Source organism: Aristolochia californica, unplaced genomic scaffold (genome assembly GCF_029961685.1).
Source record: "Aristolochia californica isolate CCGP_79_NKW_82.1479 unplaced genomic scaffold, dmAriCali1.0.hap1 SCAF_8, whole genome shotgun sequence".
Lineage (NCBI taxonomy): Eukaryota > Viridiplantae > Streptophyta > Magnoliopsida > Piperales > Aristolochiaceae > Aristolochia > Aristolochia californica.
The window spans coordinates 10,020,158-10,046,428 of NW_027182279.1; the positions used below are offsets into that span (position 1 = coordinate 10,020,158).

The 26,271-nt window shown below is 36.4% G+C and overlaps 1 protein-coding gene and 1 pseudogene across 1 annotated transcript; one reads left to right on the top strand and one right to left on the bottom strand.

Moving 5' to 3' along the window:
• The first annotated feature begins 1,311 nt into the window (after nt 1–1,311).
• LOC137938296 (uncharacterized) lies at nt 1,312–15,097 on the top strand (annotated as a pseudogene).
• Nucleotides 15,098–25,070: 9,973 nt separating this feature from the next.
• On the bottom strand, nt 25,071–25,574 carry LOC137938297 (uncharacterized). Its single transcript, XM_068783278.1, has one exon. It carries the CDS (start codon nt 25,572–25,574, stop codon nt 25,071–25,073), a length of 504 nt encoding a protein of 167 aa, XP_068639379.1.
• Between the last annotated feature and the right edge of the window lie 697 nt (nt 25,575–26,271).

Consider the following 26,271-nt stretch of genomic DNA (forward strand, 5'->3'; position numbering starts at 1 on the left):
CTCCATTATAAATAGAGGACTTGTACATGGATTTAAAAACCTTTGATCATTATAGAAATTGAGAATTATAGAACTCAAGAACTGAAGAACTTATCAAGGATTTTTCCTTATGGCGTTCAAAATGTATTATCAAACGAATTTCCATTGCCGTTTGTGGTGTCTTCACTATACCAAGGTTCTTGCTTTGCTAAGCAACGGGTCTCCGTTTCCATCCAAACTTGAAAGGTCTTGGGAACGATTACCAGATTTGGTATCAGGTTTCTTCATGGGTTGACGTGGTTCGTATCAGTTGGTCTCAGAGCTTTGGTTTACCAAGTTTGCCTATCCTTTTTTTTGTTGTTTACTTTCTTTTTTGTCAAAAAAAAATCCCAAAAAAAAAACTTAAGCAAAAGAACGACTGAAGATAGTCGTTGCTGAGAAAAAGAGAGAGAGAGAGAGAGAAACGTTGTTGAGGCTCGCGAAGAACTTCCCTATTCCGAGGAGGAGGAGTTTTTTTTTTCTCTCTGTTCGTGCGTTGCCGAAGAAGGATAAGCTCTGCACTGTCGCCGAAGAAGCCTTCTCGATGTCGTCACCGGAGAAAGAGAAGTTATGTTCAGTGCCGTTGCCGAAGAAGATGACGAAGAAAAAAAATTGCACCGACGAAGACGACGACCACTGAGCCTATCAGATTATCACTGACCTTTCGAAAGGCAAATCGGACATTCGTTTATCGTCGTAAAACCACAGGATTGTGCCATGAGGAAGACGAAGCCCTTCTTTTGCCTCTGTTTTTGTGCCGTGAGGGAGAATACCAGCTCTGTTCGGTGTCGTGAGAGAAAAAGACGACCGTCGCCCACAATATTTGATGTCATGAGGGAAGATCAGCTGGTGACAAATTTCCCAAACTTACCGAGCACCGCACTGTTCGGGATTCGGCAGAAGGAAGGAGGTTGAAGACGTCACTGTTGCCTGATTAAATTTGTTCCTAAGTTAGGAAAATTTAATCAGCTCCGGGTCACGCCTTTTCAACACAGTGAGCCAAGTGCCGGACCGGGTTGACTGAACCGAGTCCACCCAGGACAACTCGAACTGGGTCAACTAAGGTAAAAAAAAAAAAGAGAGAGTTTTCCTAGGCCAACTCGGACTGGGTCAACTCAGTGAGTCAATTCGGGTCAAAGTAAAAAAAAAAAAGGTGTATTGGACCTAGTCTCTTTTGCATGTTATTGTAACCTTGTTTTCAGATTTTCTATCATGCCGCAAGATCAAGAGATTTCATCATCCGGTGTTCCGAATCTGTAAATACAAGCATTAGTGGGGGAGATGAGACGGATGATGAGGGAGGAGTTAAAATATATACATGGGAAGTTGGATAGGGCAGAAAATGGAGCACAACGGGTGCAACAATCACTTATTCCGAATATCCCAAGGAGGAACAAGTTGTACCGAAGGGAAGTTGAAGATATGGGCAAATTTGACGATTTCGAGGAGTATGATAGGATGTCAATGGCCAGCCATAGGAGATATGACCGGAATCGAGAAGCAAGGAACAGGGTAGATAACAAGTTGGGAAGTATCAAGATGAAAATTCCTGCGTTTCAAGGAAGAAGTGATCCCGAAGCATACCTCGAGTGGGAAAAGAAGATGGAGTTGGTTTTCGATTGTCACGACTTCTCCGAATTCAAGAAGGTAAAACTCGCTGCAATAGAATTTACTGATTATACTATTGTGTAGTGGGCCCAGTTGTGCATCAATAGGAGGCGGAATGGAGAATGTCCTACTAAAAATTGGGATGAGATGAAGAAAGTGATGAGACAACAATATGTGCCAAGTTATTACTACCAAGATTATTATAAAGGTCTCTATCATGGTAACCAAAGCGTTTATGATTATTATAAAGAGATGGAGATGGTTATGATTAGAGCCAATGTGGAGGAGGATCGGGAGACGACAATGATCAGATTTTTGAATGGTTTAAACCGAGAGATTGCTAACGTAATTGAGATACACCATTATATGGGATTAGAAGATTTGGTGTATATGGCTATCAAAGTTGAGAGGCAACTCAAGAAGGGTGGTATATGGCCAAAACCAGTTCCACAGAATTCAAGCACAACACCGTGGAGATCAAACTACCCAAAGAAAGAAGAAAATCCGTCCACCGTCAAGGCCAAACATGAGCCCAAAACAGCCACCAGTACCACAACATCTCAAGGTAAATCAGTTCCTCTTTCGATTCATTCTAGTGAGATTAAATGTATCAAATGTCAGGGGAAAGGACACATAACTAGCAAATGTCCAAACCAGCAAGTTATAATGATCCAAGAAAATGGTGAAATTGGTTATGAAGGCGAAGTTGATCTAGATGATATGCCACCATTGGAAGATGCCCCCATCAGAGTTGAGGAGTTCGGAGCAGATAATTGTGAGATGCTTGGACTAGTCATACAAGGTTCCTTAAGCTTGCCAGCTAAAGAAGAGGAAGCAGAAGTACAATGGGAGAATATCTTTTACACTCACTGCCATGTGAAAGAAGAGGTATGTAGTGCTATTACGATGGCGGTAGTTGCACTAATGTTTCTAGTAGTTCCATGATTGAAAAGCTAGGGTTCACAACTCTTAAGCACCCTCATCCATACATACTGTAATGGTTGAATGATAGTGGTGAAGTAAGGGTTACGACACAGGTTGTTGTACCGTTACGAATTGATAAATTGGAGGATGAGGTATTGTGTGATGTGGTACCAATGCAAGTTAGACATCTCCTCTTAGGGAGACCGTGCCAATTTGACAAATGTGTGCAGTATGATAGCTTCACCAATCAACAACCAACATTCTAGTTCTGATGACACCAAAACAAGTATACGAGGATGAAGTGAGGCTGCAACAAATGAGTAACGTCGACCCATGTGAGGATTTGTGGACAAATCCTTCTCAAGAGAGGGGGTGGGGGGGGGGGGGGGGGGGGGATGATGCGAACAAAGGATGGTTTTACGCTGTTATATTATGGGACCCACCATGGAGTCACAAGCTAGTGGGACCCACCAACATAGGTTGGTTTTACTTTGTTATTTCGTGGGACCCACCATGCAATTTCGTGGGTCCCACAAGGATAGCCACAAGTTGGCAATCTATCCTAGAAGGGTAGGTGGTTAGAAGATCTTGTGGGATCCACAAGGATATCCACGAGTTGGCAACATATCTTGGAAGATCTCGTTTGCAATATATTAGGATTCTATTTACATCAATTTACCGTAAGTAGTTTTCTTTAATTGAATGTAATTAGGGAAAGGGTTTATTCTATCTAGATTCTACCACGTCCTCCATTATAAATAGAGGACTTGTACACGGATTTAAAAACCTTTGATCATCATTGAAATTGAGAGTTATTCTTCTTGAGTTCTAGAAAGAACTTTTCGAACTTATCAAGTATTTCCTTCTGGCGTTCAAAATCGACTTATCAAACGGCTTGTCCATCCGCGTTTGTGGCGTCTTCACTATACCAAGGTTCTTGCTTTGTTAAGCAACGGGTCGCAGTTTTCATCCAAACTTGAATGGTCTTGGGGACGATTACCAGATTTGGTATCGGGTTTCGTCACAGGTTGACGTGGTTCGTATCACACTAGATCACAAAAAAATGAAAATTTTAGAGTTTATGTATGCAAAAAATTGAAAACTATAACAAATGTAAGTGAATAAAATTTTTTCACACACAAAAAATAAACACCAATGTTTTGTTATCGATGTTTGGGCAATTCCACTAGTAGCTAATAGCTTGGAATGTGATAAGAAAGAGATTTCTAATTGATCCTAACATGTTTTAAATATGGATATGCATGCCTGAAACATGTTGAAGATGCAAATGACCTAATGATCCCAAAATTTCAAGGAGTAGAAAAAATTAAATTCTCAAGTTAACGTGCGGTGGGATATTCAACCAAGCCAAACAACCCACTTTTTGCGCATTTACAAAAAGCTGACCTAACAATAATAGATCATCGTAAATTTTTTGATCATTTAATGATGCGTAACGACTATAATTTTTGTTAGAAATGATTGATGGTTTGGGAGTCAACACTCAGTAAAAAATGCCTCGCCTCTCCTTTTCCAATGATTACAAAACCTAATATATAAAAAACTAAAAGAGTTTACAATCCCTAAAAATTTCAGATACTTTTGGGAATTATCACTCTTTGCATTTTTGGACTTGCATTTTGGATGTTCAATTTGTTTTTCAAATCCAAAATTGAGTTTTCACTCTCCCTTTTTTCTCGTAAAGAAAAAGATAAGGTAAATAGATCACAACAAAATAAAAATTTTAGAGTTTATTTATGCAAGAAAATGAAAACTATAATAAATTTAAGTGAAGAAAATTATTTCACGTACAAAAAATGAACACCAAAGTTTTGTTATCCATATTTGGGAAATTCTACTAGTACAACCCGTAATAGCTTGGTGGAATTTTATAAGAAAGAGATTTCTAATTGATCCTAACATGTTTTAAATATAGATATGCATGCTAGAAACATGTTGAAGATACGAATGTTCTAATGATCCAAAAATTTCACGGAGTAGAAAAAATTAAATTCTCAAGTTAATGTGCGGTGGGATATTTACCAGACCCTAACGACCTACTTTTTACCTATTTAAAAAAATCAGACCCAATAATCATAGATCATTGTAAAGGTTTTGATTGATTATTGATGTGTAACGGCTTTAAGTTTTGTTAGAAATGACTTATGGTTTAGGAGTTAACACTCACTTAAAAATGCCTCGCTCCCCTTGTCCGATGATTGCAAAACCTAATATTTAAAAATCTAAAAGAGTTTACAATCCTTAAACATCGCATATACTTTTTGGAATTTTTTCTCTCATCATTTGTGCATTTCCATTTTGGATGATCAACTTTTTTTCAAATCCAAACTTGAGTTTTTACTCTCCCATTTTTCTTGTAATAAAAAAGATAAGGCAAATAGATCACAACAAAATGAAAATTTTAGAGTTTATGTTTGAAAAAAAATTGAAAAATATAATAAATGTAAATAAAGAAAAAAATTTCACGCATTAAAAATTAACACCAAAGTATTTGTTGTCCATGTTTGGGAAATTCCAATAGCACAACACGTAATAGCTTCAAATTTTATAAGAAAGAGATTTCGAATTGATCCTAACATGTTTTAAATATGGATATGCATGCCTTAAACATGTTGAAGATTCAAACGACCTAATGACCAAAAAAATTTAAAGAGTAGAAAAAATTAAATTCTCATGTTAACGTGCAATGGGATATTCGCCCGAGCCAAACAACCTAACTTTTTGTCCATTTACAAAAAGCAGACCTAACAATCATTGATCACCGTAAAGGTTTTGATTGATTAATGATGCGTAATGGCTATAATTTTTGTTAGAAATGACTTATGGTTTGGGAGTCAACACTGAGTTAAAAATGCCTCGCCCCCCCTTTTCCAATGATTGCAAAACCAAATATATAAAAAACTAAAAGAGTTTACATTCTCTAAAAAATACATATTCTTTTTTGAACTATCTCTCTCTGCAATTGTGCATTTGCATTTTGGATGTTCAATTTTTTTTCAAATACAAACTTGAGTTTTCACTGTCCCCTTTTTCTCATAAACAAAAAGATAAGGCAAATAGATCACAACAAAATGAAAATTTTAGAGTTGATGTACGCCAAAAATTGAAAACTATAATAAATGTAAGTGAAGAAATTTTTTTGACGCACTAAAAATGAACACCAAAGTATTGTTATCGATGTTTGGGAAATACCACTAGTACAACCCCTAATAGCTTAGAATTTGATAAGAAAGAGATTTCTAATTGATCCTAACATGTTTTAAATATGGATATGCATGCCTAGAACATGTTGAAGATGCAAATGACCTAATGATTCAAAAATTTGAGGGAGTAGAAAAAATTAAATTCTCAACTTAACATGCGGTGGGATATTCAACCGAGCCAAACAACCCACTTTTTGCGCATTTACAAAAAGCTGACCTAACAATCATAGATCATCATAAATATTTTGATCAATTAATGATGCGTAATGGCTATAATGTTTGTTAGAAATGACTTAAGGTTAAGTAGCCAACACTCAGTTAAAAACTGCCTCACCCCCTATTTCAGATGATTCCAAAACCTAATATATAAAAACCTAAAAGAGTTTACATTCCCAAAAATCGGAGATACTTTTGGGAATTATCTCTCTTTGCATTTGCATTTTTGGATGTTCAATTTTTTTTCAAATCCAAAATCGAGTTTTAACTCTCCCTTTTTTCTCGTAAACAAAGAGATAAGGCCAATACATCATAAAAAAATGAAAATTTTAGAGTTTATGTTTACAAAAAATAAAAAACTATAATAAATGTAAGTGAAGAAAATTATTTCACGCTCTAAAAATGAACACCAAAGTTTTATTATCCATGTTTGGGAAATTCCTCAAGTACAACCCTTAATAGCTTGGTGGAATTTTATAAGAAAGAGATTTCTAATTGATCCTAACATGCTTTAGATATGGATATGCATGCCTAAAACATGTTGAAGATGCAAATGACCTAATGATCCAAAATTTTCGAGTAGAAAAAATAAAATTCTCAAGTTAACGTGCGGTGGGATATTTACCCGAGCCAAACAACCCACTTTTTGCCTTTTTAAAAAAAGGTGACGTAACAAGCATAGATCAACATAAAGGTTTTGATTGATTAATTATGTGTAATGGCTATAATTTTTGTTAGAAATGACTTATGGTTTGGGAGTCAACACTCAGTCAAAAATGCCTCCCCCCCCCCTCCCCACCTTTTATGATGATTGCAAAACCTAACATGTAAAAAAACTAAAAGAGCTTACAATCTTTAAAAATCTCAGATACTTTTTGAATTTATCTCTCTCTGAATTTGTGCATTTCCATTTGGATGTTCAATTTTTTTCAAACCGAAACTTGAGTTTTCACTCTCCCATTTTTCTCGTAAACTAAAAAATAAGGTAAATAGATCACAACAAAATGAAAATTTTAGAGTTTATGTATGCAAAAAATTGAAAACTATAATAAATGTAAGTGAAGAAAATTATTTCGAGCATTAAAAATGAACACCAAAGTTTTTGTTATAGCATGGAATTTTATAAGAAAGAGATTTCTAATTGATCGTAACTTGTTTTAAATATGGATATGCATGCCTGAAAAATGTTGAAGATGCAAATGACCTAATGATCCAAAATTTTCATGGATTAGAAAAACTTAAATTCTCAAGTTAACATGCGGTGGGATATTTACCAAGGCCAAACAACCCACTTTTTGCCTATTTACAAAAAGCTGACGTAACAATCATATATCAACGTAAAGGTTTTGATCGATTAATTATGTGTAACAATATTTTTAAGTAATGACTTATGGTTAGGGAGTCAACACTCAATCAAAAATGCATCGCACCCCCTTTTTCGATGATTGTAAAACCAAATATATAAAAAAACTAAAAGAGTTTACAATCCTTAAAAATCTCAGATACTTTTTGGAATTATCTCTCTGAATTTGTGCATTTCCATTTTGAATATTCATTTTTTTTTCAAATAGAAACTTGAGTTTTCACTCTCCCATTTATCTTGTAAACAAAAAGATAAGGAAAATAGATCACAACAAAATGAAAATTTTAGAGTTTGTATACAAAAAATTGAAAACAATAATAAAAGTAAGTGAAGAAAATTTTTTCGAGCATTAAAAATGAACATCAAAATTTTTGTTATCCATGTTTGGGAAATTCCACTTGCACAACACCTAATAGCATGGAATTTTATAAGAAAGAGATTTCTAATTGATCGTAACATGTTTTAAATATGGATATGCATATCAGAAACATGTTGAAGATGCAAATGACTTAATGATCAAAAAATTTCAAGGAGTAGAAAAAATTAAATTCTCATGTTAACGTGCAGTGGGATATCCACCCGAGCCAAACAACCTACTTTTTTACCATTTAAAAAAAGCAGACCTTACAATCATAGATCATCGTAAAAGTTTTGATCAATTAATGATGCGTAATGGCTATAATTTTTGTTAGAAATGACTTACAAAATCCCAACCCCCCCCCTTTTTCGATGATTGCAAAACCTAATATATAAAAAAACTAAAAGAGTTTAAAATCCTTAAAAATCACATATACTTTTTGGAATTATCTCTCTTAGCATTTGTGCATTTCCATTTTGGATGTTCAATTTTTTTTCATATCCAAACTTGAGATTTCACCCTCCCTTTTTTTTTCTCGTAAACAAAGAGATAAGGTAAATAGATCACAACAAAATAAAAATTTTAGAGTTTATGCATGCAAAAAATTGAAAACTATTATAAATGTAAGTGAATAAAATTTTCTCACCCACTAAAAATGACTACCAAAGTTTTGTTATCCATGTTTGGAAAATTCCACTAGTACAACCCCTAATAGCTTGGAATTTGATAAGAAAGAGATTTCTAAATCATCCTAACATGTTTTAAATATGGATATGCATGCCTGAAACATGTTGAAGATGCAAATGACCTAATGATCCAAAAATTTCAAGGAGTAGAAAAACTTAAATTCTCAAGTTAATGTGCGGTGGGATATTCAACCGAGCAAAACAACCCATATTTTGCCTACTTACAAAAAGCAGACCTAGCAATTATAGGTCATCGTAAAGGTTTTGATCGATTAATGATGTGTAATGGCTATAATTTTTGTTAGAAATGACTTATGGTTTGGGAGTCAACACTTAGTTAAAAATCCCTTGCTGCCCCCTTTTCTGATGATTACAAAACCTAATATATAAAAAAATAAGAGAGTTTACAAGCTTGAAAAATCACAGATACTTTTTGGAATTATCTCTCTCAGCATTTGTGCATATCCATTTTGGATGTTCAACTTTTTTTTCCAATTCAAACTTGAGTTTTCTCTCTCCCTTTTTTCTCATAAACAAAGAGATAAGGCCAATAGATCATAACAAAATAAAAATTTTAGTGTTTATGTATGCAAAAAATTGAAAACTATTATAAATGTAAGTGAAGAAAATTTTGTCACCCACTAAAAATGAATACCAAAGTTTTATTTTCCATGTTTGGGAAATTCTACTAGTACAACCCCTAATAGCTTGGAATTTTATAAGAAAGAGATTTCTAATTGATACTAACATGTTTTAACTATGGATATGTGATGAGGACATCAAGCCTACAAGGAATACTCATGAACCAACTCAAGTTCCCAGTTGGTCCAGTGACGAGGGCACAAACTAAAAGATGCAAAGACATGATGAATAATTTAGTCCAGAGAGTTATGCAACAAGAAGCGAGTGTGGCCACGAAGGAAGGGGAGCAAAGGCTGATTTCGCTCATCAAGGTTGATCCGAAAGAGGCCCCAGCAGCCACACATGTGCTTTGAGGAAGAGCATGTGGGCCACGAGTTAGGGTTTCCTTAAGTCATTCTTAAATGAATGTAATTAGGGTTTCGTGCCTCCACTATAAATAAAGGCTTCTAAAACAGTTTTTGAACGTTTGTCATTTTGAGTGAAAAACATTCTCTTTGGGTTCTTGCCAGAACTATTCAAACTTATCAAGCATTTTTCTTGTGGCGTTCATCGACTTATCAAAAGGATTTCCATCCCCATTTGTGGCGTCTTCGATTTTTCATCCAAACTTGAAAGGTCTTGGGGACATTTACCATATTTGGTATCGGGTTTCATCACAGGTTGGCGTGGTTCGTATCAGTTGGTAATCAGAGCTTTGGTTTCTCAGGTTTGTCTATCCTTTTTGTTTCCATTATGCCTATCTATTTTTTTCCCTCCTTTTCTTTGTTTATGTATTTCAGCTATAATAAAAAAAAATTGGCCAGATTGTTATTCTTGTCTTTCTTGATTTCTATCCTATTTTCGTTGTCTTGATTTCTGTCATTTTTGTAGTATTAGTGTTTGAGTCCAGTGTTTAAAAACAAAAAAAAAACAAAGAAGAATGACTATTTTAGTCATTGCCAAGAAAAAAAAAAAAGGGGTTTCCGAATTACTCTATCTTGAGACTCGTTTCATATTCCAGTGTGTTTATTTAGAAAAGAAAGAAAGGAAGAACAAAAGGAAAAGAAAGAAATGAAGAAAGTGTCGAGGATCATGAAAAAAAAAACAAAAAAAAAGAGTACCAAAACCGCTCTTTTATTTTTTTGTTTAATTTGAGAACCTCTTTTTCCAAAACCCCACGCTTGAGTGTAAAAATTCAACACATTCCGGGTAAAAATTTGTGTCATTTGGGTCTATTTTTAGTGCTGTTTCATTTGGTTTGTTTCCATTCTGAATTTGTTTGGTTTTTTTCCATTCTGAATTTGTTTGGTTTGTTTCCGTTGTGATTCGTTTGGTTTGTTTTCGATTGATTCGCTGTTGGAATTCCTTATTCTTGTTTGATTAGTTCCCAAACAACTCAAAGAAGAATACAAGTGGATTGGTAAGGGAGTGTAGTGAGGTTCCTTTTCTTTGCATATATTTTTGTGTGTGTCTGACCTTATTTGCAAAGTCAAAATCATGTCGCTTATTCAAGAGAAAAATTCAAATGAAGAGAGCCCATCGGCTGGTCTTTCGAAGCTACAAATGCAAGCATTAATGGGGGAGATGGGACGGATGATGAGGGCAGAGATGGAAGGCATGCAGGTGAGGTTGGAAAGGTTAGAAGAGGGGACACAAAGGTTGTAGTCTCTACTGGTTCCAAACACCTCAGTGAGGAACAGGCGGCCTCGAAGGGAAGTAGAGGATATGGGCGAATTTGAAGGTGACAATTTGGAGGAGTCTAACGGAATGGAAGTGGCATCCATAGCAGATATAGTCGGGATAGAGAAGCTAGGAACCGGGTAGATAGTAATTTGGGGAATATCAAACTAAAAATTCCTGTTTTTCAAGGAAAGAGTGATCTTGAAGCCTACCATGAGTGGAAAAAAAGATGGAATTGGTTTTTGATTGTCACAATTATTCCGACTTAAAGAAGGTAAAATTAGCTGCCATTGAATTTACAGATTATGCTATTGTATGGTGGGATCAGTTGGACATCAATAGGAGACGGAATGGAGAATGTCCTATTGACAGTTGGGATGAAATGAAGAGGGTAATGAGGCGACGGTTTGTACCCAGTCATTACTACCGGGATCTCTATCGCAAGCTGCAAAGTTTCTATCAAGGGAACTGAAGTGTTGATGAGTATTATAAGGAGATGGAAATGGCAATGATTCGAGCTAATGTGGAAGAGGATAGGGAGGCTACAATGGCCAGATTTCTAAATGGGTTAAATCGGGAGATTGTTATGTAGAGTTGGAAGATTTAGTGCACATGGCTATCAAAGTTTAGAGGCAACTTCAAAGGGGTGGTACACGGCCAAGAGCAGTTCCACAGAGTTCAAGTACAACATCTTGGAGATCAAACTACCCAAAGAAGGAAGAAACTTCATCCACCTTCAAGGCCAAACTAGAGCCCAAGACAGCCACCACTACCACGACCTCTCAAGGTAAATCAGTCCCTCCTTCAACCCGTTCTAGTGACATCAAATGTTTTAAATGTCAAGGGAGAGGACACATAGCTAGTCAATGCCCGAATAAGAAAATTATGGTGATATGGGACAATGGTGAGATTGAGTCCGAAAATGAAGATGATCTAGTTGACATGCCACCATTGGAGGACGTGCCCATCGGAGATGAGGAGGTCGGGGCCGATCATGGCGAGTTGCTTGCATTAGTCGCACACAAGAGACTTAAACTTGCAAGCTCAAGAATAGAAAGAAGAAGTATAGAGGGAGAACATCTTTCACACTCATTGTCACGTGAAAGACAAAGTATGTAGTGTTATTATTGATGGTGGTAGTTGCACTAACATTGCTAGTACTTCTATGGTTGAAAAGTTAGGGCTCACGACACTTAAGCACCCTCGTCCATACAAGTTGCAGTGGTTGAATGATAGTGGTGAAATAAAGGTCATAAAGTAGGTTGTGGTACCATTTCAGATTGATACATAAGAGGATGAAGTATTGTGTGATGTGGTTCCCATGCAAGCTGGACACCTACTTTTAGGAAGACCATGGCAATTTGATCGGCGTGTGCAGCATGACGGCTTCACCAATAAGTACTCATTCTTGCACAATCAGCAGACAATCACTCTAGCTCCGTTGAGCCCAAAGAAAATATATGATGATCAAGTGAGGTTGCAACAATTGAGTGATCAAAAGAAATTGAGGGATCAAAAGAATGAGAGTACAAAAAAAAGTGAGGATGTGCATAGTGAGAATGAGAAAAAAATAGAGAGAAAAGAAAGAGACAAGACCAGTGAGAAAAAAATAGAGAGAAAACCAAGAGACACGGCCAGAGAGGAAAAAGTAGAAAGAAAAGAAGGCAATTTCTATGCAAAAATGAGTGCGGTTAAGCAAGCAATGATTTCAAGACGGCCAATGATTGTATTCATGTACAAGGAGGCTCTTTTAAACACTAACCCACTTGACACTGTGCTGCCTAGTGTTGTTGTTTCTCTCTTGCAGTAGTTCGAGGAGTTGTTTCCCGAGGAGGTACCACATGGGTTACCACCTCTTCGAGGGATTGAACACCAAATTGATTTCGTTCCCGGTGCATCCATTCCAAACCGACCAACATATAGGAGCAACCCGGAGGAGACGAAAGAGCTTCAAAGGCAAATTGAAGAATTGATGGAGAAAGGGCACGTGAGAGAAAGCATGAGTCCTCGTGCTGCACCGGTGATTCTAGTGTCAAAGAAGGATGGAACATGGAGGATGTGTGTTGATTGTAGAGCCATCAACAACATAACGGTAAAGTATCGACATCATATTCCTCATTTAGATTATATGTTGGATGAGTTGCATGGATCTTATTTGTTTTCAAAGATAGATCTTAAGAGTGGGTATCATCAACTACGAATGAAAGAAGGAGATGAATGGAAGACCGCTTTTAAAACCAAATATGGATTGTATGAGTGCTTAGTTATGCCATTTGGATTAACTAATGCACCTGGTACTTTCATGTGCTTAATGAATCATGTTTTGCGTGCTTTCATTGGTAAATTCGTTGTTGTTTATTTTGATGATATTCTCATTTATAGCAAGAATTTACATGATCATGTTTCTCATTTGCAATCTGTTTTGGAAGTGCTTAGAAAGGAGAAGTTATATGCTAACCTCAAAAAGTGTACTTTCTGCTCTGATAAGATGGTTTTTCTTGGTTTTTTTGTGAGCAATAAAGGTATTGAGGTTGACGAAGAAAAGATCAAAGCCATCCAAGAGTGGCCGACACCCTCCAATGTAAGTAATGTTCAAAGTTTTCATGGACTTGCTAGTTTTTACAGGATGTTCGTGAAAGAATGTGATTTTTCTCTAACATTTGAAATTGAATGTTATGCTTCTGGTGTAAGCATAGGAGCTGTGTTGATGTAGGAAGGAAGGCCACTTGCATACTTTAGCGAGAAGCTAAGCGGGGCTACACTTAATTACCCCACTTATGACAAAGAGTTGTATGCCTTGATTCGAGCATTAGAGACATGGCAACACTACTTATGGCCAAAGGAGTTTGTAATTCGTACAGATCATGAATCTTTGAAACATTTGAAAGGTCAATGGAAGCTGAACAAGAGACATGCTCGATGGGTTGAGTTCATTGAAACTTTTCCTTATGTCATTCGGTATAAACAAGGTAAGGAAAATGTGGTTGCGGATGCACTTTCACACAGGTATGCCTTAATCTCTACTCTTGATGCTAAACTTCTTGGTTTTGAGCACATTAAGGAACTTTATCCAGATGACCACATTTTTGGTGAAATTTCTACTGCTTGTTAAAATTCTGCAGCTGGTAAGTTCTATTGGCATGAAGGTTTCTTGTTTCGAGAGAAAATATTTTGTATGCCTAATTGTTCAATGAGAGATTTGTTAGTTCGAGAATCCCATAGTGGGGGTTTAATGGGACACTTTGGAGTTTCTATGACTCTAGCTATTTTGCAGGAGCACTTCTATTGGCCACACATGAAATGGGATGTTGAGAGAATTTGTGGTAGATGTGTCACTTATAGGCAAGCGAAATCAAGGGTTCAGCCACATGGACTTTATACCCCCCTACCTATTCCCAGTTCGCCTTGGATTGATATTTCTATGGATTTTGTTTTGGGTTTACCTAGGAATTGACGTGGGAGGGACTCAATTTTTGTGGTTGTAAATCAATTTTCTAAGATGGCCCATTTTATTCCTTGTCATAAGACTGATGATGCTTCTCAGGTTGCAGATTTGTTCTTTAGGGAGATTGTCCGGCTACATGGCATGCCTCGAACAATCGTGTCAGATCGGGAAGCTAAGTTCTTGAGCTACTTTTGGAAGACCTTATGGGGCAAACTAGGTACGAAACTTCTATTTTCTACTACTTCTCACCGTCAAACCGATGGTCAAACAGAGGTAGTTAATCGGACTTTATCTACTTTGTTGAGGGCTGCATTGGTAAGAACATTAAGACTTGGGAGGATTGTTTACCACATGTTGAGTTTGCTTATAATCGTACCATCCATTCTGCTACTCAGTACTCACCGTTTGAAATTGTTTATGGTTTTAATCCTTTAACTCCTTTGGATTTATCACCTTTACCAGTTTCTGAGCATATGAACCTAGATGGTAAGCAGAAGGCAGAATTTGTGAAGCAACTCCATGAGCGGGTCCGGGCCAACATAGAGAGGAGAACCGAACAATACATCAAGTAGGCTAACAAGGACGTCCCAAGCTCATTTTTGAGGCGGTGATTGGGTGTGGTTACATATGAGGAAAGAAAGATTTCCAGCACAAAGACATTCTAAGTTGTTGCCCTGAGGAGATGGATCATTTCAAGTGCTAGAACGGATCAATGACAATGCTTACAGACATGACTTACCGGGTGAATATAATGTTAGTGCTACATTCAATATTGCTGATTTGAGTCCTTTTGATGTAGGTGACGATTTGAGGGCAAATCCTTCTCAAGAAGAGGGGAATGATGAGGACATCAAGCCTACAAGGAATACTCATGAACCAACTCAAGTTCCAGTTGGTCCAGTGACGAGGGCACAAGCTAAAAGATGCAAAGACATGATGAATAATTTAGTCTAGAGTGTTATGCAACAAGAAGCGAGTGTGGACATGAAGGAAGGGGATCAAAAGCTGATTTCGCTCATCAAGGTTGATCCGGAAGAGGGCCCAACCACACATGTTCATTGAGGAAGAGCATGTGGGCCATGAGTTAGGGTTTCCATAAGTCTTTCTTAAATGAATGTAATTAGGGTTTTGGGCCTCCACTATAAATAGAGGCTTCTAAAACAGTTTTTGAACGTTCGTCATTTTGAATGAAAAACATTCTCCTTGGGTTCTTGCCAGAACTATTCGAACTTATCAAGGATTTTCCTTGTGGTGTTCATCGACTTATCAAACAAATTTCCATCCCCGTTTGTGGCATCTTTGATTTTCCATCCAAACTTGAAAGGTCTTGGGGACATTTACCATATTTGGTATCGAGTTTCGTCACAGGTTGGCATGGTGCGTATCTATATGCAAGACTAAAACATGAAGATGATACAAATCACCTAATGATCCAAAAATTTAAATGTGTAGAAAAAATTAAATTCTCAAGTTAACGTGCGGTGGGATATTTACCAGAGTCAAACAACCCCCTTTTTGCCTATTTACAAAAAGTTGATGTAACAATCATAGATCATCGTAAAGGTTTTGATCGATTAATGATGTGTAACGGCTTTAATTTTTGTTAGAAATGACTTATGGTTTGGGAGTCAACACTATATTAAAAATGTCTCACACCTTCCCACACCTCCTCCCCCCCTTTTCCGATGATTGCAAAACCTAATATATAAAAAATCTAAAAGAGTTTACAATCCCTAAAAATCACGGATTCTTTTTGAAATTATCTCTCTCTGCATTTGTGCATTTGCATTTTGGATGTTCAATTTTTTTTCAAATCCAAACTTGAGTTTTCACTCTCTTTTTTTTCTCGTAAACAAAAAGATAAGGCAAATAGATCACAACAAAATGAAAAATTTAGAGTTTATATATGCAAAAAATCGAAAACTATAATAAATGTAAGTGAAGAAAATTATTTCACGCACTAAAAATGAACACCAAAGTTTTGTTATCCATGTTTGGGAAATTCCACTAGTACAACCCCTAATAGCATGGTGTTTGATAAGAAAGAAATTTCTAATTGATCCTAACATCTTTTAAATATGGATATGCAAAACTGAAACATGTTGAAGATGTAAATGAGCTAATGATCCAAAAATTTCTAGGAGTAGAAAAAGCTATATTCTCAGGTTAAACGTGCGGTGGGATATTCAACCGAGCCAAACAACCCACTTTTTGCACATTTTTCAAAAAGCTGACCTAACAATCATAGATCATCATAAACGTTTTGATCGATTAATGATGCATAACGGCTATAATTTTTGTTAGAAATGACTTATGGTTTGGGAGTCAACACTTAGTTAAAAATGCCTCTCCCCCCTTTTCCGATGATTGAAAAACCTTATATACAAAAAACTAAAAGAGTTTACAATCCCTAAAAACACAAATACTTTTTGGAATTATCTCTCTCTGCATTTGTGCATTTGTATTTTGGATGTTCAATTTCTTTTGAAATTCAAACTTGGGTTTTCACTCTCCCTTTTTTCTCGTAAACAAAAAGATAAGGCAAATAGATCACAACAAAATGAAAATTTTAGAGTTTATGTATGTAAAAAATTGAAAACTTTGATAAATGTATGTGAAGAAAATTATTTTATGCACTAAAAATGAACACCAAAGTTTTGTTATCCATGTTTGGGAAATTCCACTAGTACAACCCCTAATAGCTTGGTGGAATTTGATAAGAAAGAGATTTCTAATTGATCCTAACATGTTTTAAATATGTATATGCATGCCTTAAATATGTTGAAGATGAAAATGACCTAATGATCCAAAAATTTCAAGGAGTACAAAAAATTAAATTCTCAAGTTAACATGCAGTGGGATATTTATCAAACCCAAACAACCCACTTTTTTCCTATTTACAAAAAGTGGAAGTAACAATAATAGATCACCATAAAGGTTTTGATCGATTAATGATGTGTAATGGCTACAATTTTTGTTAGAAATGACTATTGGTTTGGGAGTCAACACTCTATTAAAAATGCCTCGCCCCCCTATTCCGAAGATTGCAAAACCTAATATATAAAAAACTAAAAGATTTTACAATCGTTAAAAATCACAGATACTTTTTGGAATTATCTCTCTCAGAATTTATGCATTTCCTATTTGGATGATCAATTTTTTTTCAAATCCAAACTTGAGTTTTCAGTCTCTCATTTTTCTCATAAAAAAACAGAAGCAAATAGATCACAATTAAATGAAAATTTTAGAGTTTATGTATGCAAAAAATTGAAAACTATATTAAATGTTAGTGAATAAAATTTTTTCAAGCACAAAAATGAACACCAAAATTTTGTTATCCATGTTTGGGAAATTCCACTAGTACAACCCCTAATAGCTTGGAATTTTATGAGAAAGCGATTTCTAATTGATACTAACATGTTTTTAAAATGGATATGAAAGGCTGAAACATGTTGAAGATGCAAATGACCTAATGATCCAAAAATTTCAAGGAGTAGAAAAAATTAAATTCTCAAGTTAACGTGTGGTGGAATATTTACCAGATTCAAACGAACCCAGTTTTTGCCTATTTACAAAAAGCTGACATAACAATCACAAGTCATCGTAAGGGTTTTGATTGATTAATGATGTGTAACGACCATAATTTTTGTTAGAAATGACTTATGGTTAGTGAGTCAACACTCAGTTAAAAATGTCTCGCGCCCCCCCCCCCCCCCCGCCCACTCCCTTTTTCCGATGATTGCAAAACCTAATATATAAAAATCTTAAAGAGTTTACAATCCTTAAAAATAACAGATACTTTTTGGAATTATCTCTCTCAGCATTTGTACATTTCCATTTTGGATGTTCATTTTTTTTCAAATCCAAACCCTAGTTTTCACTCTCCCCTTTTTTTCGCAAACAAAAAAGAAAAGGCAAATAGACAACAAAAAAATGGAAATTTTAGAGTTTATGTATGCAAAAAATTTATAGCTATAATATGTAAGTGAAGAATTTTTTTTTCACACAATAAAAATGAATACCAAAGTTTTTGTTATCCATGTTTGGGAAATTCCACTAGCACAACACCTAATAGCTTGAAATTTTATAAGAAAGAGATTTCTAATTGACCCCAACATGTTTTAAATATGGATATGCATGCCTGAAACATGTTGAAGATGCAAATAACCTAATGACCAACAAAATTCAAGGAGTAGAAAAAATTAAATTCTCATTTATAACGTGTAGTGGGATATTCCAAGCCAAACAACCCACTTTTTGCCCATTTACAAAAAGCAGACCTAACAATCATAGATCATTCTAAAGGTTTTGATCGATTAATGATGCGTAATGGCTATAATTTTTGTAAGAAATGACTTATAGTTTGGGACTCAACACAGTTAAAACCGCCTCCCCCTGCCCCCCCCTCCCCCCTTTTCTGATGATTGTAAAACCTAATATATAAAAAATAAACGAGTTTACAATCCTTAAATATCACAGATACTTTTTGGAATTATCTCTCTCAGCATTTGTTCATTTCCATTTTGGATGTTCAATTTTTTTACAAAGCCAAACTTGAGTTTTCACTCTCCCTTTTTTCTCATAAACAAAGAGATAATGCAAATAGATCACAACAAAATGAAAATTTTAGAGTTTATGTATGCAAAAAATTGAAAAGTATTAAAAATGTAAGTGAAGAAAATTTATTCACCCACTAAAAATGACTACCAAAGTTTTGTTATCCATGTTTGGACAATTCCACTAGTACAACCCCCAATGGCTTGAAATTTTATAAGAAAGAGATTTCTAATTGATACTAACATGTTTTAAATATGGATATGCAAGGCTGAAACATGTTGAAGATGCAAATGACCTAATGATCCAAAAATTTCAAAGAATAGAAAAAATTAAATTCTCAAGTTAACGTGCGGTGGAATATTTACCAGAGCCAAACAACCCACTTTTTACGCTGTTATATTATGGGACCCTCAATGGAGTCACAATCTAGTGGGACCCACCTACATAGGTTGGTTTTACTCTGTTATATTGTGGGAGCCACCATGGAGGCATAAGCTAGTGGGACCCACCATGAAGACATGGGCAAGATTTACTCTTCTATAATGTAGGACCGACCATGGAGAGGCACAAGCTGGTGGGACCCACCATGAGATTTTGTGGGACCCACAAGGATAAACACGAGTTGGAAATCTATCCTACAAGGGCAGGTGGTTAGAAGATCTTGTGGGATCCGAAAGGATATCCACGAGTTGGCAACATATCTTGGAAGATCTTGTTTGCATTATATTAGGATTCTATTTACATCAAGTTACCGTAAGTAGTTTTCTTTAATTGAATGTAATTAGAGAAAGGGTTTATTCTATCTAGATTCTACCATGTCCTCCATTATAAATAGAGGACTTGTAAACGGATTTGAGGACCTTCGATTTTATTCATAATTGAGAGTTATTCTTCTTGAGTTCTTGAAGGAACTTTCGAACTTATCAAGGTTTTTCCTGTGGCGTTCAAAATGAAATATCAAGCAGATTGTCCATCCCTGTTTGTCGCATCTTCACTATACCAAGGTTCTTGCTTTGCTAAGCAACGAGTCATGGCTTCCATAAAAACTTCAAAGGTCTTGGGGACGATTACCAGATTTGGTATCGGGTTTCGTCACGTGTTGACGTGGTTCATATCACATACAACCAAGTTTTTGCATATTAACAAAAAGCTGACATAACAATCATAGATCATCGTAAAGGTTTTGATCGATTATTGTTGTGTAACACCTATAATTTTTTTTAGAAATGACTTATGGTTGGGGAGTCAACACTTAGTTTACAACATATGTCCCCCTCTCCCCCCCCCCCCCCCCCCCCCCCCCCCCCCCCCCCCCCCCCTCCACTTTTCCAGTGATTGCAAAACCTAATATATAAAAAACTAAAAGAGTTTACAATCCCTAACAATCACATATTCTTTTTGGAATTATCTCTCTCTGCATATGTGCATTTGCAGGTTGGATGTTTAATTTTTTTCCAAATCCAAACTTGATTTTTCACTCACCCTTTTTTCTCGTAAACAAAAAGATAAGGCAAATAGATCACAACAAAATGAAAATTTTAGAGTTTATGTATCCAAAAAATTGAAAACTTTAATAAATGTTAGTGAAGAAATTTTTTTGACGCACTAAAAAAAAAACTCCAAAGTTTTGTTATCCATGTTTGGGAAATTCTACTAGTACTACCACTTATAGCTTGGAATTTGATAAGAAAGAGATTTCTAATTGATCCTAACATGTTTTAAATATGGATATGCATGCCTGAAACGTGTTGAAGATGCAAATGACCTAATGATCCAAAAATTTTGAGAAGAAAAAATTAAATTCTCAAGTTAACGTGCGGTGGGATATTCGACCGAGCCAACTAGCCCACTTTTTGTGCATTTACAAAAAGTTGACCTAACAATCATAGATCGTCGTAAATGTTTTCATCAATTAATGATGCGTAACGGCTATAATTTTTGTTAGAAATGACTTATGGTTTGGGAGTCAACACTCAATTAAAAATGCCCCCCCCCCCTCCCCCCCTCTTTTCGATGATTGCAAAACGTAATATATAAAAAATTAAAAGTGTTTACAATCCCAAAATATTACAGATACTTTTTGGAATTATCTCTCTCAACATTTGTGCATTTGCATTTTGAAAGTTCAATTCACTCTCCTTTTTTTCTCCTAAACCAAAAGATAAGGCAAATAGATCTCAACAAAATGAAAATTTTAAAGTTTATGAATGCAAAAAATTAAAAAATATAATAAATGTTAGTGAAGAAAATTATTTCTCGCACTAAAAATGAACACCAAAGTTTTGTTATCCATGTTTGGGAAATTCCACTAGTACAACCCCTAATAGCTTGGTGGAATTTGATAAGAAGGTATTTCTAATTGATCTTAACATGTTTAAAATATGGCTATGCATGCCTGAAACTTGTTGAAGATGCAAATGACCTAGTGATCCAAATTTCAAGGAGTAGAAAAAATTAAATTCTCTAGTTAACGTCCGGTGGGATATTTACCAGACCCAAACAACCCACTTTTTTCCTATTTACGAAAAGCGGACCTAACAATCATAGATCATCATAAAGGTTTTGATCAATTAATTATGTGTAATGGTTATAATTTTTGTTAGAAATGACTTATGATTTGGGAGTCAACACTCAGTTAAAAATGCCTAGCCCCCCTTTTCCGATGATTGCAAAACCTAATATATAAAAAAAATAAAAGAGTTTACAATCCTTTTAAATCACAGATAATTTTTTGAATTATCTCTCTCAGTATTTGTGTATTTCCATTTTGGATGTTCAATTTTTTTTCAAATCCAAACTTGAGTTGTCACTCTTCCTTTTTTTCTCGTTAACAAAAAGATATGCCAAATATATCACAACAAAATGAAAATTTTAGAGTTTATGTATGGAAAAAAATGAAAACTAAAATAAATGTAAGTGAAGAAAATTATTTCATGCTCTAAAAATGAACACCAAAGTTTTAGTTATCCATGTTGGGGAAATTCCACTAGCACAACACCTAATAGCTTGGAATTTTATAAGAAAGAGATTTCTAATTGATCCTCACATATTTTAAATATGGATACGCATGCCAGAAACATGTTGAAGATGCAAATGACCTAATGACCAAAACATTTCACGGAGTTGAAAAAATTAAATTCTCATGTTATTGTGCAGTGGGATATTCACCAGAGCCAAACAACCCAATTTTTGCCCATTTACAAAAAGTAGACCTAACAATCATTGATCATCATAAAGGTTTTGATCGATTAATGATGTATAATGGCTATACTTTTTGTTAGAAATGGCTTATGGTTTGGGAGTCAACACTCAGTTAAAAATCCCTCGCGCCCCCTTTTTCGGTGATTGCAAAACCTATTATATAAAAAATAAAAGAGTTTACAATCCTTAAAAATTATAGATACTTTATGGAATTACCTCTCTCAGCATTTGTGCATTTCCATTTTGGATGTTCAATTTTTTTTCAATTCCAAACTTGAGTTTTCACTCTCCCTTTTTTCTCATAAACAAAGAGATAAGGCAAATAGATCACAACAAAATGAAAATTTTAGAGTTTATGTATGTAAAAAGTTGAAAACTATTATAAATTTAAGTGAAGAAATTCTTTTCACCCACTAAAAATGACTGCCAAAGTTTTGTTATCAATGTTTGGACAATTCCACTAGTACAACCCCTAATAGCTTGGAATTTTATAAGAAAGAGATTTATAATTGATACTAACATGTTTTAAATATGGATATGCAAGGCTGAAACATATTGACGATGCAAATGACCTAATGATCCAAAATTTTCAAGGAATATAAAAAATTAAATTCTCATGTTAATGTGTAGTGTGATATTCACCCGAGTCAAACAACCCACTTTTTGCCCATTTACATAAAGCAGACTTAACAATATAAGATCATCGTAAAGGTTTTGATCGATTAATGATGCATAATGGGTATAATTTTTGTTAGAAATGACTTATGGTTTGGGAGTCAACACTCAGTTAAAAATCCCTCGCCCCCTTTTTCAATGATTGCAAAACCTAATATATAAAAAACTAAAAGAGTTTACAATCCTTAAAAATCACAGACACTTTTTGAAATTATCTCTCTCAGCATTTGTGCATTTCCATTTTGGATGTTCAATTTTTTTTTCAAATCGAAATTTGAGTTTTCACTCTCTTTTTTCTCGTAAACAAAATGATAAGGCAAATAGATCACAACAAACTGAAAATTTTAGAGCTTATGTATGCAAAAAATTGAAAACTATTATAAATGTAACTCGAGAAATTTTTTTCACCCACTAAAAATTACTACCAAAGTTTTGTTATCCATGTTTGGGAAATTCCACTAGTACAACCCCTAATATCTTGGAATTTTATAAGAAAGAGATTTCTAATTGATACTTACATGTTTTAAATATGGATGAAACTAACCACGTCAACCCGTGATGAAACCCGATACCAAATCTGGTAATCGTCCCCAAGACCTTTCATGTTTGATGGAAAACCGTGACCCATTTCTTAGCAAAGTAAGAACCTTGGTATGGTGAAGATACCACAAACGGGGATGGACAATCCGTTTAATAAGTTGGTATGAACGCCACAGGAAAAAACCCTAATAAGTTTGAAAAGTTCCTTCAAGAACTCAAGAAGAATAATCTCTCAATATCAATAATGATCAAAAAGTTTTCAAATCCCTGTACAGGTCCTCTATTTATAATGTAGGACGTGGTAGAGTCCTAATTACATTCAAATTCTAACTCTTAAAGATAAACATATCATAATAAGATAACTCAATGTAAACTAGAATTCTAACATAACTCAAACTCTATCTCTCTAAGATAAGCATATCTTGAAAAGATAACATAATCTACTAGAGATCTAATATAACTAAAATTCTAACTCTTGAGGACTCTTCTTGGGGCCCACGTTCTCATGGTGGGTCCCACCAGCTTGTGCCACCATGGTCGGTCCCACATTGTAATAGAGAATATCCAGCCCACGTCCTCATGGTGGGTTCCATCAACTTGTGCCACCATGGTGGGTCCCACAATATAACAGAGTATAACCATCCTTTGTTCACATCATTCCCCCTCTCTTGAGAAGGATTTGTCCTCAAATCCTCACCAGGGTAGGCCTTTCTCAATTGTTGCAACCTCACTTGATCCTCATATACTTGTTTCGGTGTCATCGGAACTAGAGTGATTGTCTGTTGATTGTGCATGAATGAGTACACCTCCGGTGAAGCCGTCATGTTGCACACGTTTGTCAAATCGTCACGGTCTTCCTAAGAGGAGATGTTCAACTTGCATTGGTACCACATCACACATTACTTCATCCTCATATTTATCGATTTGTAATGGTACAACAACCTGTGTCGTAACCCCAACCATTGCAGCATGTATGGACGAGGGTGTCTAAGAGTTTTGAACCCTAGTTTTTCATTCATGGAAGTACTAGCAATATTAGTGCAACTACCGCCATCGATAATAACACTACATACCTTGTCTTTCACGTAGCAGTGAGTGTGAAAGATATTCTCCCGATGTACTTCTGCTTCCTCTTCTTTAGCTGGCAAGCTTAATGCACGTCGTGTGACTAGTCCAAGCATCTGTTATGGTCTCTGACCATGGACCGAGTAATCCGACGGAAGGAGAGATCTGCGTCCAACTCAAGTTCAGTACCAGGGTGATGTTGAGGTCCTGGCCTGCCTATGTTTCTGAATTCTGGGTGAATGATGAGAGAGAAGGGGAAAAGAAGAGTGCTCGGAAATGGATGAAGGGGGTAGATGATAAACCGCCTCTGAGGGAGTCTGCAACCTAGGTTCGTCGGAGGAGAACCTTAACCCTGTTCTGTTTTCAAATTCGACACACCGGTTTTCATTTCTTCTGCTCCTCTTAAGTTGTTTGTTATGGTCCTGGGGTTAAGTACCTATGCCTTCAGCTCCTAACCGGTCGGTCTTTTAGGATTAATTGGCTAGGTGCTTAACATTTGCTATCAAAGCGGGCTCCCATGTCGCAAGTTCGAATCCCCGAGGGGAGTGCCCTGGCACGGGTGTCGCGAGCCCCGAATTTGGTGGGCATAAGGGATTATGGGATCTTGACCTATCCCCTGTCATTGAGTGTTATGCCACCGTGGACATCGGCTCGCGAAGGTGGAGTGTGATGTTATGGTTCTGGGGTTAAGTACTTATACCATTCGGTTCTAATAGGCCGGTCTTTTGGGATGTATTGGCTAGGTGTTTAACACTGTTCGCTGAGGACCAAAATAGTTTTACAAAAGTGCCATTATGGCTTACACGCTCAATGAGCTGAAATAATTCAAACATAAGTTCTAAATAATTGCTGAAATAAACCAAACATAAGTTCTAATCTGCGTCGCCCTTCAATCGTGTCGCCTTTTGATGACTCGTTCGGCTATCGAGTCCATAACATCACTCCCCCCTTGGGAACAGAGCTTGTCCTCAAGCTCAAATGAAGGATACACGTGCTGGAACACCTGTAGATCTTCCCAAGTGGCGTATGTAGGATCACTATGTGACCACTGAACCAAAATCTGGGTGCTATCTGCGAGCTGCCGAGTCTTCAGAATTTTGATCGGAGTGAAAGAGACCTTACCGTCCTCTATCGGTGGTAGTGCAAGGATGGACTGAGGCTTGATAAGGGAAACATGGAAAATATCATGGAGTTGGGACTCTAGGGTTAGTTGGAGCTGATAGGCATTGTGTCCCACTCGCTGCAGAATTCGGAAGGGCCCAAAGTACATGGGGGAAAGCTTGTGGCGCATACCGGAAATGGAGTGTTGGCGATATGGCTGGAGACGGAGCCAGACAAAGTCATCTGGAAGGTACTTCACATCCCGATGGTTCTGATCATACTGGAGCTTCATGCGAGCCTGAGCTTTTCGTAGGTGGTCTAGTGCATTTGCTAACAACTAATCTCTACTTTGCACGGCGTGATCAAGTGCATCCATTCGGGTGGACCCTTTTGTATATGAGAGCAAACGGGGGGGGGATCCTTGCCATAGAGAATTTTGAAGGGTGTCTCCTGTAAGGCTGTATGAAATGAAGTGTTGTAGCAATACTCTGCCCAACTAATGCGTTGAACCCATTTCTTGGGGCTGTCCCCCACAAGGCACAGTACATACATCTCGATGGTTCTGTTCACTACTTTTGTCTGACCATCAGTTTGAGGGTGGTAGGCCAAATAATATTTGAGTTTCTTGCCACATAATTGGAAGAGGTCCTTCCATAAGTGACTGGTAAAGATCACATCCTGATCACTAACAATGGACTCGGGAATGCCATGGAGATGCATAATATTGTCAAAAAAAAACTTGGGCGACTGTGGCTGCTGTATACGGATGGGCCATGGGCATGAAGTGGGCATACTTGGAAAGGCAGTCAACCACGAAAAAATGTATGGATTTCCCCACTGCTCGCGGAAGGCCTTCAATAAAATCCATAGAGAGGTCGGACCATACCTAAGTGGGGAGGTCGAGGGGCTGAAGTACCCCAGCCAGAGACAAATGGTCAGCCTTGTTGCACTGGAATCTGCAACGTTAGACTTCAACCCGGCCCAATAAA